This window comes from Myotis davidii, unplaced genomic scaffold (assembly GCF_000327345.1).
Source record: "Myotis davidii unplaced genomic scaffold, ASM32734v1 scaffold211, whole genome shotgun sequence".
NCBI classification, from domain to species: domain Eukaryota; kingdom Metazoa; phylum Chordata; class Mammalia; order Chiroptera; family Vespertilionidae; genus Myotis; species Myotis davidii.
In genome coordinates this window covers 1,814,473-1,830,454 of record NW_006282523.1, presented here as the reverse complement: position 1 = coordinate 1,830,454, position 15,982 = coordinate 1,814,473, and the positions used below count along the sequence as shown (strand labels likewise).

The following is a 15,982-nucleotide window of genomic DNA, read 5'->3' as shown; positions in this document are numbered from 1 at the left end:
TGGTTACCACCCCCACTCCCCCCCAAGAGTCCAGTGGCTCCATCTGGCCTCTCCTGGGTGGCCCGGGGCTGTCTGGGGAAAGGAGAATGTAGGGGGTTCTGAACTATATGATGTCTTTTCAGGGAGTCTTTCTGAAACTAAGTTCCCTTCTAAAAGCTGGAGGAGCACAGGACGCCCTGGACAGAGAGGTGCTAGGCCAGGGTGGAAAGCTTGACGCTGTGTTTTCACTGCTCACTCCCCTACCGCACTGTGAGCCTGTCCCTCGACGCAGTGTCCCTCTGCAGTCATCCCTCCCCAGCTGCCCGCCACACTGCCCGCCAGGCCGGGCCGCCTGCTGCCTGTGCAGCGTGCGAGAGCGGCAGGCTGCGGCTGGGTCAGCGCCGACCCACAGGGTCTGGTCCACTGGGCAGGGTCTGAACTGCTTGTCGGGTCTGTTGCCCGCTTTGCTGGGGGCTACCTGCCTCTTCCCTGTCGTGTCTGGCTTCCCGTGAGTTACCGTGGGCTCCTCCCTGCAGGACGATGTGATGATGCCGCAGAGGGTGAGGCTGCAGCTCGAAGCCGCCGTCCGGCACCCAACAAGCGTAAGTGCTGGCGTCTGGTTCTGTGTTTTCGCTGCCTCTGATAAGATTGTCATCACGGCTTTTTTCTTTTATTTATTTATTTTTCTTGTTAAGAAGAGACCTGCTTATTACTGATAACACTTCATTTGGCTAAAACCATAAGAAGTTCACACACAAATATCTAACATGCAAATTCTCACAGGCAGTGTTTATGATACCGTGGTGTTGTCTTGGGGGAAATGGGAAGATAGTGACAGTAATTATTAAAACTGGGCACAATTTGAAAAATAACTCATGTTACCTGCGTATGTTTTGTCTGGCACATTCAGAGGTGTATGTGAAGGGGTCATGTTGCCTGTAGGAGGGAGGCCCCACCAGACACAGGTGCAGGCTCTCGCCTTGGGGGCTCTCCTGAGACACATGCAGAATCACGGCCCTGAGCAAAACCCCCAGAGTCGGGTCAGCTGTGCTCACTGAGCTCACAGCCTTTCAGCTCAGCGTCCTCCTGGGTGGAAGGCGGGGTACGGTGGGACTGCCCTCCCAGGGCACCTGTGAGGCCTGCAGGTGTTTTCCTGTGAGGGAGGACATGCCTCCTCTTTGGGGTGGCACTTGCTGCCTTCTGGTGGGTACAGAGGGCCTCTGGATTTTTGTTCTGTTTTGTTTGAATCAGCATCTTTGAAGCTGTGCCCCGTGGACACGAGCGCACAGGCTGAGAGCTTCCTGTGTCACCACAGGCCTAACCGTCCCTCTCCCATCGGTGACTCAGTTGTGTTCTCTTAGAGCAGCTTCCCTGTCGGCCCCAGAGCCAGGCCCCTCTAGGACCATCTTCCCGGCACTCGGGGGGGCCCCTACTCAGCGGCGTGTGGCTCGTCTCCCTATAGGAGCCCCGCGCGGGGCGGCGGCCGAGGCCCCGTCAGTCCTCAGACACTCCCTCTCCTGCTCCTCGGTGAGTGTGCTGGTCCTCCCACTGTGGAGGGCATCCGACCCCGGTGCTGACACGCGCTCCCCCACCCCCACCCCCCGGCCTGGAAGGAACAGGTCTCAAAGCCCCAGTGTAGCAGGTCACCAAAGCCGTCAGTGAGGGTGGTGCCCAATGCCCTGGCCTCACCTGCTGCTCTGCCCTCGGACTCTGTGGGGACGCATGCTTGTTTCTTCACAGCTCGGGGTCACCGCTGTCATGCTCCCCCCTGCGTGGCCCTGCCAGCCCCTCTGCCTGGAGTCCTGGACTCCGCCTGCAGGATGCAGTCACTCCGTATCCCCTGTGGTGTCCCTGCCCCGCGCTGTGCCCGCCCGTGTGCACCTACACTGCCCGGGCCCACCTGTTGGACAGGGGTTTACAGGGCGCAGGGATCCTGTCTCCATTTGTTTTGTGTCTCAAATAAAACACTTGTATCTAGTCAATGCTTGGATGTTAGTTGTGTGCCCCAGCTTGGGGGTCAGGCGTCCCCACGGCAGCGTCTAGCCCATCCAGTGCCCGGCATGGTGTCGTTGCTGCAGGGGTCAGCCCCTGGAATCTTATGTGGCCACAGCTTCCTCGTGCGTGGGACATCCACCTGATGGAGTCGGCTGGCATGCCACCTGAGACAACCTTCCTCACCTAGAGTCTTCCTCACCATGGACTCCAGTCACGTCTGCCAAACCCTTCCCAGCAGCACCCAGACAGGGTGTGAAGAACTGTCGGCAGCAGCCTCCTGGGTGCACACAAGCCGGACTGGGACAGAGCAGAGGCTACACGTGGAGCCAGAGCGCGAGGGTGGGAGACCGAGCTGGGAGGACAGCTCCAGGGTGTGGAAGCCGAGGGGGCAGGGGGAACCTTCGCAGGAGCTGCCGGCGCCCGGTGGGGCTCAGGGCTCTGTGGCTCCCACCAGATCCTGAGACGGTCACAAGGCGAGGAGTCTGAGCGCAGGGCAGGGGAGCGTGCTCGGTGCAGAGGTGGGCTCCGCCTCCACGGAGGCTTGTGGACGTCCACAGTCACTGAAGATGTCATGTCTCACCACTTCCTGGCTGGGAAAGAAGTCGGAAATGCTTGGACACAGCGTTGGGACAGTTACTGCTTCTCCTAGGAGCCACATGGGAACATCGTCCAGCTCTGGACAGTGGGCTGGACCTGCAACCCTCAGGCCCTGGTCATCAGGCATCACTGGATTCCTCCGTGGGGTCAGAGGACTGGCCTCCAGCAATGTTGGCGGGATTCCCCGTGACAGGGAAGGAGAGAGTAGAGGCACACGCCTGTGGTCTCACTCGTTTGCTGGGAAGAGGAAGAGGAGTGGGGAAAAAGCCCTGAATGGACTTCTGCTCACAGGTCGTCCACAGGGCAGTGCAGGTGCAGGTTTGCAGACGTTTCTGGTCTGACAGGTGTGACGGAATTAGGTGGCACGACTCCGGAGGAGCAGCCCAGCTTTTCCGAGTTTAAGCTGCACTGACGGCCAAGCTCACTGCTTCTGCCTGTCCATGCTAATCGTGTGACCCTGCGACAGTCATAGGCACGGCCCTGCCCCGCGAGGACGACGCTGTGTTTGAGCAGTTGGCTGAGCCATCCTCATGGGGGACGCCATGTCTCCTTCTGAGTGACGGCCACCCAGCAGTTCCTAGCGTTGAAATGTGGCCCATGTGGAAGCTGCTACGCCCCTGGCACCAGTGTGGGCGCTCTCAAGAGCGAGCTGCTTTCAGATACGTTGCTGTCCACCTTTTTCATTTTCGTACTGAAAACTATCAAACACGATCAGCTCCGTAATGAAATGACTTTGCAGTCCTGCAGGCAAGACTCAGATGGACCATGATGCCTGGGGTTACGCAAGGAAGTTGGAAAAAGGCAGACTGCGTCTGTTCCTAGTGCTCCTAACGTAAACTGCCTGGGTCTGCGCTTTTACCAAGTTCCAGGCTGAGCTCTTCTTGCTCCCATCTACTCGGGTTCATGCTCAGGAGGAACTCCGCCTCCTGCCAGTGCTCCCGGCTGGCGGCGGGGGCTGCTCCGTGGGGCCAGCTCCTGCCGTGCAGGTTTTCAGTGGAGACCGGGATGTCCTCACGGCCTGGCTGCATCAGAACAAAGCAGCTTTAGAGAGCTCGTTACTGTGGGGTTGGGCTTCTTTTTAATCATGACCTACAAAACCTTAATTTGCGGTTGCTGATTGGTGGTTTTGTCGAGTGTATCATATATTTAGTTCGGAAAGAATGAAGTGAATGCCAAGTGTATGCTTGCCCTTGGCCACTGTTTTCTGAGCGCAGGTTACAAGAAAGCCACTTCGTTGTGAAGGCAAGGCCCTGTGGTGGCTTCCACAAATGGTGCAGCTGCATAGCCTCTGCAGAATGTGTGGGCGTCACTAGGCAGCCCCACTGTGGCGTTTGTCCAGCACGTACTGAACCTTTCCGAGCAGAGATCAGCTATGGGGCCGGAGCTGGGGTGCAGGGGCACCTTGCCAAGGAGGGCAGCATCCTGGAGCACTCCCAGCCCATGTTGACGGCTTTTGGGAAAGATGGACCCTTGGTAGGAGGATGTCTCCGAGGTCAGTGAGTTCCCAGGGAGCTCAGTACAAGCAATAAGCTCGTGACCATCCTGCCAGGGGCCCCGCGTCGAGGGGATGCTGGGCACCTCTGTCTTTGCAGCACCGTGTGGAGCAGAGGCAAGGACCGCACCACCACCGGCTACAGACGAGCCAGCGCAGGCCCTGTAGCGAGCACACGGCCTCTGCCCTGGAGCATCAGAGTCCCGAGGAGGGTGAAATCCTTGGTGTGCGGCCCCTGTGTGCCGTCACCCGAGAGGACACAGGCCACCTCGGGGGTACAGGGCTGTGGGCGGAGCAGCAGAGCCCCTCCTCCTCCCTTGTTCCCAGAAGCTCTCCCTAACCCGGCCCAGAGGTGCCCACTGGTGCCAGGTGAGAGGTAGACACACAGGTGTGTGCACCAGGAGCTCACAGAGACTCTCTTCCGCTCACAGATCATAGGCTGCCGAGTGAGGAGAGAGCCACCCAACTCCACGGAGCGCTACACGCGCTGGATCAACCAGCTGGCGCCTGGGCAGCTGCTCACGCAGGTACTTGTCGCCCAGACTGGGCGCCGGCCACACTCCCCGGGGAGACGCCGCTTATGCTGGCAGCCGGGCCTGGTTCATCCTTGAGCCCTGTTTGCCCACGCCCAGGGTGTGCCAGCGCTCACTGGGGAAGGGGGAGCCTTTCAGAGGAGCCAGAGGGCAGGAGCCTGGGAGTGGGGCAGAGCAGCCCAGAGGGGGACTGGATGGAGCGCAGGGGTGTGCCTGGGCAGGGCCGAGCTTTGGGCAGGTGGAGGGTGGTGTCAGATGGACACACTGCCGGGGCTGGGGCTGGAAGCTGAGGTACAGCATCTGGGCGGGGCTGCCCTGCAGGGGGTCAGGTCTGGTTCTGAGCTGCCAAGAGGCCTGGGTTGAAATCAAAATGGAAACCACCTGTGAGGGGTGTGGGGCTGCTGGGGACAGCTGGCGGGAGAGGGGCAAACCCCCCCACCCCCCCACCCCCCCCAGGACGTGGCTCCAGAAGCCTGGAAAGGTACCCGGCCCGTGTGGTGGGGGCCGGTGCTGGCATGGAGCTCACACAGCGATTCCCGGGGCCCTGCCATGTAAAAAATGCTTTTTACTAAACTGAATTTTGGAACTTGGTGTAAGGGATGGTTTGTCTGATCATTTTCTCCTGAGGTTAGCGTTGCTGGTGATCGTGGCTCTGACGTGCCGCTCCCCGCGTCACGATGATGCAGAGTGTGCCCTGGTGACAGCGCCGGCACCCCGGCCCTTGCTTTGCCAGGAGGGGCTGTGGGGCTCACGACTCCAGGACAGGCCCATTGTGCACGCACCCTGAGGACATGCACTCATGGGTTCTTTTCCTGTTTTTCTGAACAAGGGAGCACAGGAGGCCTGGCCAGAGCTGCCGGTCAGTGGTCCCCGGGCACTCGGTGCTGCCGGGCGGGCGGGCGGGCAGGTCCCCAGCGATGAAGCTGCTGAGTTGGACTCCTGACCTGTGTGATTTTCTGGTGGAATGAGACTCAGGCAAAGCTGTAACTAAGCACAGAGGGTGTAGTTTAAATGCAGCAGCACCGTCTCAGCCAGAAATACACGGTCTGGGCTGAGGGCGTGCAGGAAGCCTTCCCCGTCCTGCATCACAGAAACAGTTACATGTAACGCTCGTCACGGTGTTTTCTTTAGCAGGTCAGGGAGCTTAACGTCTGAAGTTTCTCAAGATAAATCGAAGGCAGTATTTCTTAACGAAGTCATTTCTCAACCGTTAGTTACAGAAAACCACGATTTAATCAGGCAAACGCCACCAAGTGGGTCCTTCCATGTTCATAGTCTACACCAGTGATGGCGAACCTTTTGAGCTTGGTGTGTCAGCATTTTGAAAAGTCCTAACTTAACTCTGGTGCCGTGTCACCTACAGAAATTTTTTGATATTTGCAACCATACTAAAACAAAGATTTATATTTTTGATATTTATTTTATATATTTAAATGCCATTTAACAAAGAAAAATCAACCAAAAAAATGAGTTCGCGTGTCACCTCTGACAGGCGTGTCATAGGTTGGCCATCACTGGTCTACACTATCCCCTCTGTGCTCACTCCCAGCATCTTTCCTCTTCTTAGGAGAACACCTTGGGTTAGGGCCCTACCTTACAGTCGCCTCGTACGTACAGTCCCCTTGGTGGTTAGGGCTGTCACGTGGGCTCCAGGCCACAGCACGGACACCCTCATGCTCCTCAACCTGGTGGCACGTCCTTGCCAACGGCAGGGCAGCTCCACCATGAAACCTCTCAGCCCACGTGGACCAGGCTGGGCTCAGACTCCGCCTGGGGCTATCCGAGGGCTCTGGGCACGGTGTTTCACCCCATCGGTACCCGTCACCTGGTCCCAGACTGCCAGGCGATGTGCTGGCCGTGGTGATCAGCTGCCGAGGAGGACCCAGGAGAGAAGGAGAGTTTGAGAGGATGCTCTTGTTTGGGCACGGTGCCAGCAGGGTGGAGGCGAGAGGTCAGCTCACCTTGTGGGGTCAGCAGCAGTGATGATGGGAGACAGGGGCCCCCGGAAGGTCTCTCTGACATCCTGGCCCTGAGGTTGAGGGCTGAGGCCACACTGCAGGTCAGTCAGCAGGGGGCCTGCTGAGAGGGCACTGATGTCTCGATCCTATCGGGCGTTTCTGATCAGAATGGAGCGGGTGCCATGGGCCAGTGGCTGCCCCGGAGGCCCCAGGCCTTCCATCAGCTGGGTGATCTCTGTGGCCCTGCTTTACTTCCTTAAAATGCAAGGGTTTAAGCCCAGCACCCAGAGCCTCGGGCCGACTGCTCTATGGCACCTTTCAGCGTGCATGGGTGACATCCGCAGTCAGTCCCATGGTTCTGGCAGTGTCCGTAGCACAATGGTTGGAACCCGCTGGTTTGTGTAAAACCAGGACATTTCACTCTTCTTTGATCTCCATGTGTCTTTTTCTAAAAAGTTTGTCTTTGAAGCTCAGTGGTTTTTACGTAACTCTAACCAATCAGCATTTATTAAATTTAAGACCTGACTGTGCTCTGACATGGTGCAGCTGTGTCGTTTTCTTCACGTTCTCTGTCAACGGGAGTGTCATAAAGTGGTGTCTGTGGGGCAGGTCCAGTAGGAATGAGCGACGTTCCACCTGGTGCAGTGGAGCGCTCACCAGCCTCCCCCAACACCACTGGAAGGGGAGCTGACTGTTCATGGCCGTGCCTTTATTAAATCCAGAAGCCATAGGTTTTGGATTTCACATCAAAGTTTATTCTTGTTGCTATGTGGGTGTTAAATGTCAGAATCCTGGAAAACTTGTTATCTATCTAAAGATAGTCTTCCAACAAATTAGGATTTAGAAATAAGGATAATAAGCCACAGAAATCTGGAAATGAGTCATGTAAACTTTGTGCTTTCTCTGTGAGAATGCTGTCACTTCCTGCAGAGACATAGTTAATGAGGCTGTGAATTTCTCTAACCGCTCGTACTCTCTGACTCCAGGCTTCTCCTTCGTGAATAAACACCGAGCTCATGTGCAGCCCGTAGTCCGTCCTTCCTCTTCCTGAAAGCGGTCCCCTTTGTCTGCTGCGTCCACGCGTCCTTCTGCGCCTTCCTCAAGGGCCACGGCAGGTTTGCCGGTGGCATAGGGGGCTCGTTCCCGTTTGTTCTGCACCTGAAACATCTTGGGATAGACTTTTAAGGATTGAGAACTACATACAATTCGCTTTTGCGAAGTGCACCTGCTGTTGGCATAAAACCAGGGAGAGCCCCAAACTCCCGGGTTCCCAGAACAGCGCCTGGGCCCACGAGGCCTCACATGGGAGCCCCTGTTGACAAAGTTCTAAGAAACTGGATTATCTGATTTTTCATTTGGTGACACAAACAGGGAGTGACAGCTTGAGAGTGAAGAGAAGGCGAAAATCGAAAACGATTAGAAAGTCCCAACAGTCTCACTGGAGGGAAGGGCGTGGCTTTGGTGGCAGGTGTCCACCGCCGGGGGGGGGGAGCCGCAGGGGCTGACCCAGGAAGGGGAGCTGCTGGCCTGTCTGTGTTTGGCCTGGGGCCTGGTTTTGACACTGAATGTCCAACAGGCCACTCCTCCCACTCCTCCTCGCGGCCCAGAGTGCCCTCTGCTGGGCCCGCGTGGAGCTCGGGTCTCCCTGAGTCATCATCTGAGCAACAGGTTCAGTTACCTATTATTTACCTGAACATGACGGAGTGAAAAAAATCAGCATAAGAGCATTTATGCCTCTTGGTCCTACTTCATGTGGGTTCCACGAATCCTGAGATCTGGGGGCTATTTCTGCACCTCATTTACTCACAGGCCCCAGCAGTAAGGGAGACAAGAGGGGGGGCGCTGGTCTGTTCCAGGCTCAGTAGTCAGTTTTCATTTAAATTGAAGCCAGGGCCCACCCCTCACCAGGTAGACCCCTGGTTGGCAGGTTGTTCTGCTGCCTGTTTTGTACATAAAGTTTTATTGGTGCCCAGCCGGGCTATTGGTGTCCACTCTCTAGAAATGAATGGGAAAATGCCTTTGGGTGAGGAAAACAGCAGCGAAGAGCCAGAAGTCTGGTCGGGCTGTGGCCGCAGGACTCCTGAGGTACGCGGGGAGGTTCCTGGTCCGGACTTGTTGCTCGTTGAGGCTGCTCAGGCCCGGCTGCGGCAGAGCTGGCTCCTCCAGGGGCTCGGCTGCACCTGAGCATGCGAGGGGGGAGCTGGACGTAACGCCTGCTGGGAGGCAGGAGGCTGGGCAAGCAGTGAGCCGCCTGAAACGCAAGAACACAGAAAAGCTTGAAAGAAACGACCGGGTCAGGCCAACGTGTCCTCTGGGCTTAAAGAAATCGCCTCCAAGTGTGCTTTATTGCTTTTTTGTTCCATTTTTATTCCTTCGTTCCCATCACCCTTCAGATAGTGTCGGGTGTGGAGACGAGCTTGTGTCACGTGGTGCTGGGTGTGTACTGGGCCTGGACGCGGGTGCCCGTCCATGGAAAGGGTTGAGTGGGGAGCAGAGACAGCCCCTGGGCCCTGGCATGCCCACCGGGAAGCTTAGGGGGAGGCAGGAGGCCGAGAAATGCCCTGGCACAGAAGTCCTCTCTCTGTGTTCTTTTTGATGGAGGGAAACATTACGAAACGCTTTGGAAACTGTTCTGGCTTGTTCAGGCAGTATTGGGGGTGGGGGGTCGATGAGACCGAGAGAGTGAGACGCGGTCAGAAACGTCTGGGAAGAAGCAGCCCTGAGCAATGATAGGTGCTGTGCTCTGGGCGATTAAGTGTGATCTCAGACTGTCTGTGGCGGCCGTGGATGTGGGAGACCTGCAGTCGCTTTCATCCCACTGTGTTGCACCTTCAGGAAAACTCCCCCGCTCCCCCCGTGCGTCCCTTCCCTCCCACAACGAGAAGCTGCGGAGATGGATTTGCAGATGAAAGCACGGAGCCGGGAACACCTCCGAATCAAGGCCACTGAGCGTGTGCGGGGACCTGAGCTCGGCCCCGAGTCCTCTGCCTCTTCCCTGGCAAATGTGTGCTCTGGGGAGACGGCGAGGAGGACTCGGCCAGCAGCCCAGGCAGGACCCCAACGTAGGCACATCTGTCCAGGCTCTTATTTGTACAGACTTACGTAGGTTTTCTGTTTCCTCTTGAGTCCCTTCGACAGGAATTTGTCCATTTCATCTAAACTCCTAGTTATCATCTCGATCCTTTTATGCTATTTTAGTTCTGTTCCCTGTGATATTCAGACAAGCGATGCCATCGATCAAACCCAGGGGGAGGCTCCTTCACAAACACTGAGCATCCGCCGGGAACAGAACCTGGGGCGGGCTGGGTCCCACTACCCATGTCCCAGCGCCTGCCCTCCGCCCTGCGCTGGGGGCTGGACAGAGTCCCACGAGCCTGCACCTGCAGAGGAAGGATGCGCAGAGCAGCCTGTCACCCCTGAAAGACACTCGGGGGTGAGGTGCAGGCGCTGTGACGAGCGTCCAGTGTTAACTGTTCTAGGTCTTCACCTCCAATGGCCCAACTGTGGTCATGCCCACCTGGTTCTGCTCGCGAGCATGGTTTTCTCACGTGGGCCCGTTTGACGAGGGCGGGCAGGTAAGTGTGGGTCCCCCTGTGGAGTCCTCCTCTGGGATTGGGGTTGGTGCTGTCATTCCCCAGACTGGGGACCCCCGTCCCCCCACCCCACCCTAACGCTTATAGGCGCCACGACCTAGTCCAGGGATCAGGGGGTGAGGGAAGCACCTCTGAGACGGTCCCCGGCACTTCGCTGCTCTGCTGAGCTCCGGCGGCAGCTGGGGCCCGGCACCGTGTTTGTTTTGCCACAAGCAAGGGATTTCTGTGTGAGGCTGCGGGCGTCACACCTGCCCTGGCCCAGGCCCCGGTTACCTCATCCTGTTGATGTGGGTGGTGGGTGACAGTGGGAGGAGGCAGCCCTGTGGGAGGCAGCCACGCTGGGCAGAGCTACACCCACTGGGTTCCGGCCTCTGCTGCTGGCCTGCGCACTGTTCCTCCCCAGCCCATCTTAGGGTGAAGGCTCCTGCACCCCATTACAAAGTAAACCTCGGGGTTAATCAGTGTGTTTCCCCTTAACCTGGGAAATGGGCTTTGAGGACATGACTTCCTCTCTCCAGGTTGGAGGGGGTGGACCAGGTGTGCCACGGCCCATCAGGCCTTCCCTGTTCTGACCTTTGATGCCCGGCCCCCGGGGGGCCTGGGTGTAGGGGGTGGCGGGAGTTCTGGGAACAGGGTTCCTGGGGTCTGAAGACCCCAGAGCAGAAGCAGGGACGGGGACTCAGGCCAGACTCCACCATCCGCCCTCGGACCTTGGCCACAGTCCTTCTGGCTCTGGGCCAACAGTTCACTGACTGATGGGGGCCACGTGGACTGCCCCCTCCCTGGTCCCACCCAGCATCCCTCTGCCTCCCCCCAGCACTCCCCCCACCCCCCGTGCCTGTTGCCCACAGGAGCCTCACCCCTGACCCCCGACCCGCCTTCCAGCTGGGCAGTCCCTCACGGCCACAGACATGCTCTGCAGGATCAGGGCTGTTCTCAGGTTTAAAGGCCAGAGCCCCAGGGGCTGCCCAGCAGTGCTGCCTGGGATGTAGCCAGCCCCCTGCCACGCCCCGGCCCCAGGATCGGCCCGCTGTGCTGCTCCTGCCCACGGCCCCACCACGCCTGATGGCACGCGGATCACCCGGCCCCTGTCTCTGTCCTGGAGGCGAACCAATCACGGTTCTAGGGCATCGGGCACTGTCCGTGCTGCCGTTTCTCCCAAATTCACGCGGGCGGGAGGAGCTCATGCGCTGCCACACGCCCCACAGGCACCAGCCCGAGAGGCTGCTGAGCTCTGGTCCCGGTGGACGACCTGTTTCCACGTTGGGACTTAGAGACGAAGGGAGCCAACCCGCATCCCTGTCAGCTCAGAGATGGCCGCAGGCCCCACACCTGGCTCTGGTCTGAGTCCGGCAAGCGGGTGGAGGGGTGCCCCTTCCTTATCTTGTCCAGACCGGGAAGTGGACCTGTCTCACAAGACAGGAGACCGTGGGAACCCTGCAGGACCTGTCAGAGCCCAGGGCCTGCCCCTGGGAGGTTGTATCTCAATGGACCAGCAACAAGAGTTGTAGGGTCGGCTGGGAGGCGTGTGGCAGGGGGAGGCAGGTGTCTGCCCCCCTGGCCAGTCCGCCACGCTCCTCCCCTCTAGCTCCTTCTTGTCTTAAAGAGCTTCGTGCGATCACTCTCGCCCAGTGATGCCACCTGCTGGGTGGGGCAGCTGGGCGTGTGGTCAGCAGGCGGTGGCATCAGGGATCCAGGGGGGCCGAGTGGCTGGCAGCCTCCCCGCCTCTGGCCTGAGGACAGATGCCTGGGGGAGCACTGGACCTGCTGTGCTGGTGGTGAGCACCCTCCTCCCCACAGGGCGTGCCCGAGGACCTGCTGCTCTTCTACAACCACCTCAGGAAGGGCGGCGGCGTCAGACGGGTGGACCAGAGCCTGCTCCTCTACCGCTACCACCCCAGCGCGGCCACGCACTCCGTGCTTGAGTACGTGGTCCCCGGCCGGGGCGGGTGGGTGCTGTGGACTCCGGGGGCTGGCTGAGGCCCAGGGTCCAGTGTGAGGTGAACTGAGACGGAATTCACGCGTACGAGGTGGGCCCTGCACACTCTGACGTGGCTGCAGGGGGCTAGGCACCCTCTTCCTTCACCCCGACCGAGAGAAGGCTTCAGTGGCAGTGGAGCCACACCCCTACCTGGCATCACAGGGAAGCCAGCCCCCTCCCTGCCTCCCTTCTCACCCATCAGGCACAGTCCACGTCCCCCAGCTCCAAGGCCGCCTGAGCCTCTGTGCCGTGTGCGAGGGAGGCCGGCTGCTGGGACGGGCACGGGGGTGCGAGCCAGGTGGGTTGGAGAAAGGAAGAGTGTCTTTAGGTCGGACTGTGTGTTCCGTCTGTGTCACGTATGTGTGCGTGTTACTAGGTGTGGCCCTCGGTTCCTCACCATCGTGCTGCTGCTCACTTTTGGGGACTCCAGACCGGTCAGTCGGGGCCCCTCTGCACACCAAGAGCGTGAGGCAGGGACCCGCACTCGCGTTTCTGGAAGCCGAGCCGACTGTCCTTTCCCTGGAAGGTGTGGGACCCTCTGTCCTGGGAGGTGTGCTGTCCACTTACACTGAGGTCACGGCGCCGCGTCATGGTCACGTGGGTGCGATGCCAACTTTGCGTGTTGTCTGTGGGTCCCAGCAGCGACGTCCACATTGACTGGAGGTGCTGCTCCCCGTGAGAGCGTACAGCTGGACAGGCCCTGATCCCCGTCCTGGTGGTGCCTGCATGTCACACTGTAGCTTCAGGGAAGCGTCATTGGGTTTCTTGTCATGAACCTGACTCAGCAGAACCTCCCCGAATTCAAGGGAGCAGCACACCCACAGTGAGAGCTGGAGTTTCTGAGACTCTGCCTCAGTCTCGGATAGAAATGGGGCGTCTGTGTGGATGCCAAAGACTTGAGCAGCTCTAGCAACCGGCTTGACCCACCTGCCAGTTATGGAGGGAGCACGATACCAAGCCGCAGAGTGTACATTCCGCTGACGTGCAAGACAGGCAATACTGTGGATCAATAAACAAAGCTGAGTAAATTTCAAATCGAGATCATACAGGATCTGTTTCATGTCCACACGGAATTAAATGAGAAATTATTAAACCATTTTGAAAAGCCAAAATACTTGGAAATTGAGCAACCAAGGGAAAAAAATCACAAAGGAAATCACAAAATTTTCAATTTGATGAAAATTAAAATGTAGAATATAGCTAAAGTAGAGTTTTTAGAAAAATTTTATGACTTTTAAAACTTAGAAGATACTAAGCAATTATTTGAGTCTCCACCTTTAAAAGTTACTAAAGTAATAGCAAAATAAACTCAAAGTCAACAGAAAAATAGAAATGAACAGTGGAAGAAGGCGAAATTGACATGCACAGCCCTGGCCCATGTGGCTCAGTTGGTTGCTGCATTGTCCCTACACCAAAGGGTGGTGGTTCGAGTCCCAGTCGGGGCACACTGTTTCTCTCTCATAGATGTTTCTTCCTTCCTCTCCCTAAAAATCAATTTTAAAAAAAAGAAAAACACTTAAAAAAAAAAAAAAAAAAGGGACTGTCAATACCAAAAAAAAAATCAGCAAAACCAACAACTGTTCAAAATAAAATCAATAAAATTGACATATCTCTTGCAAGGTTGATTTTTAAAAGAAAATATAGGTTACCAATATATTTGGAATGAAGGAGACCACTATAGATCTGAGATATTTAAAGTATAAGTAAAAATTAAAACTTAGACTTGTAATTTTGAAACTTTCCATAAGGAAAAGCCAAGCTCAATGGGTTTACTGATAGATATGTTCTATCAAAGATTTCAGACAGAAAGGATACCACCTAAGATCCATGCACTTCACTTTGTAAGTTATACTTTAAAATTTAAAAACATCTGGCAGTGACCACAGTGCTCTCCGGCCTGCGATGTGGCTGCTGCCCGGGTATTGGGGAGGGACCAGGCAGCAGTGCTGTGTCCTCGTCCTGTTTGCATGCCATACTTGTCTTTTATTTTGGGACACCCCCCCGCCCCCCATTTTGCAGCACGAGGCTTTGCCACCCACAACACGAAAGAAGTGATCTCATGTTAGTTTCTGTATGGATTAAAGTCTTTGCACTGTGAGTGGGAAACCTCCCAGCGTAATGGGCTTAATTATGCCCTGAGGTTTGTCAACAACTGGATTCCTTCAGACTCTCTCCCCAAAAGCCCTCTTCTGAGTGGGTGCCAGCTCTTGGTCCTTTGTATATTAAATTAAGAATGGTGAGCACTTACATCATTTAACGTTTGTCACTGAAATACTTCAGACACCAAAAGGCAGGAAGGAAAGTGTAATAAACCCTGGCCCACCCTGACCCCTGGCACTTCCCCAGGCTCTGCCTCCTGCCCAGCGGCCACCATGCCACTCCCTCCACTTCCTCACACGTTCACGGTGTGTAATTTCTCTCTATACAATACCCTTAACCTCTTTGAAATGTTATCTAAACGGTAGCATTCTGCTCATTCTTTCTGAAAATTGCATGTTGCTTAACTGGAGTTGAGCTCTTGTCCCTTCGGCGTCTCTGCCTCCTGTTCCAACTCTGGGCCTGCTGTGCCCAGTGCAGGCTACCCGTGACACCGCCCCTCCTCCCCAGAAAGTTCTGGAAGTGCTCATCTGTGGGTTTGGGGAAACGAGTGCACTGGCCCCTGTGCTGCCCTGCCTTCGGGTGAGGACACTGGTCTCCAGCAGGCTCGAGTGTGAAAACAGCTCTGGAAGTGCCCACGCACATGTGTCCGTGGCGGTTTCTCAGTCTTGTCAGCTCACCCCGTGTGGTACTTTCAGACAGAGACCCTGAGATGATGCCAGAGACACGGAGGTCGTTTAATGCCCACATTCCTCTGAGCCGTTTGGCTCTGTCCCTCCCTCAGGGCAGCCTTCCCACCAGCCCCAGGGCTGGTGCGGTCCTGTGTGGGCCCATGCCACCCCAATCCCCGAGGCTCTGAGCCGTGTCTGGTTGGCAGTACTGATCTGCTCAGAGACCTGGTCTGGGCCATTTCATAGCCTTGTAAACGTCCACAAAACTGTGGGCATCTCATTCAGTATGTACCTCAAATGGAAGAAAATGGGCTGGTTAGAAAGAAGCAATTCAAGTCCCAGAAGTGGGGAGGCCCCGTGTCTGCAGCCCCTTCTCACCTCGCCCGTGGTGGGAAAGACAAGAGCCAGGGTGACCCCCACTGGCAGGGCCCCAGGGCACCTCCTGTTTCTGCCCAACCCAGGCGCGCGGGAACCGAGGCCCCACTCGGTGCCTTTCGACACTGAGCTGACTTGAAAGAGGAAAAGTGTTAAAAGGGACTTCTTGCTCAGGACACCATTCATTCGCTAGAACTCACTTGCATGCGATCCACTGTTCTTTTGTCCTTAGAAACTTCTTTCAATTTTTTAAAAATTTTTTTATTGATTTCAGAGAGGAAGGGATAGAAACGTCAGTGGTGAGAGAGAATCATTGATCAGCCGCCTCCTTCATGCCCATCACTGGGGCTCGAGCCCACAACCTGGGCATGTGCCCTGACTGGGAATCGAAGATCCATAGGCCGACAACCACTGAACCACACCAGCCGGGCTTCTTTCATTTTCTTGGATGCTGGCAAAGCTGCGTGTTGTGTGGCCAGGCTTGCGTGGTGTGTAATTGGCTTGGAGTGTGTGTAGCTTGTGTTTTTCTTTCTGAAATGAGGTGCTAAGTGCCAGGATTAGGGCGTCAGCACTCTGTAACCCCCTGTAATGCCCACCAAGCCACTGCCCCAGGTGACGAAGACCAGGGCATAGGTACTGAGGGGACGTGAACCGAGGGACCTGGCAGGCTGGGTGGGGCTGGAAGGGTCACAGCCTCGCTCCACAGGGCCA

At 56.7% G+C, this 15,982-nt stretch overlaps 1 protein-coding gene across 1 annotated transcript in view; it reads left to right on the top strand.

Moving 5' to 3' along the window:
* B3GNTL1 (UDP-GlcNAc:betaGal beta-1,3-N-acetylglucosaminyltransferase-like 1) overlaps positions 1–15,982 on the top strand; it is a 31,057-nt gene that overhangs the window by 11,256 nt on the left and 3,819 nt on the right. Inside the window, exons 5-10 of the mRNA XM_015559939.1 lie at positions 516–581; positions 4,495–4,590; positions 10,034–10,129; positions 11,948–12,072; positions 12,505–12,697; positions 14,736–14,807. Of these exons, the coding sequence (XP_015415425.1) occupies positions 516–581; positions 4,495–4,590; positions 10,034–10,129; positions 11,948–12,072; positions 12,505–12,697; positions 14,736–14,807 (648 nt within the window). The remainder of the gene's footprint in view (positions 1–515; positions 582–4,494; positions 4,591–10,033; positions 10,130–11,947; positions 12,073–12,504; positions 12,698–14,735; positions 14,808–15,982) is intronic.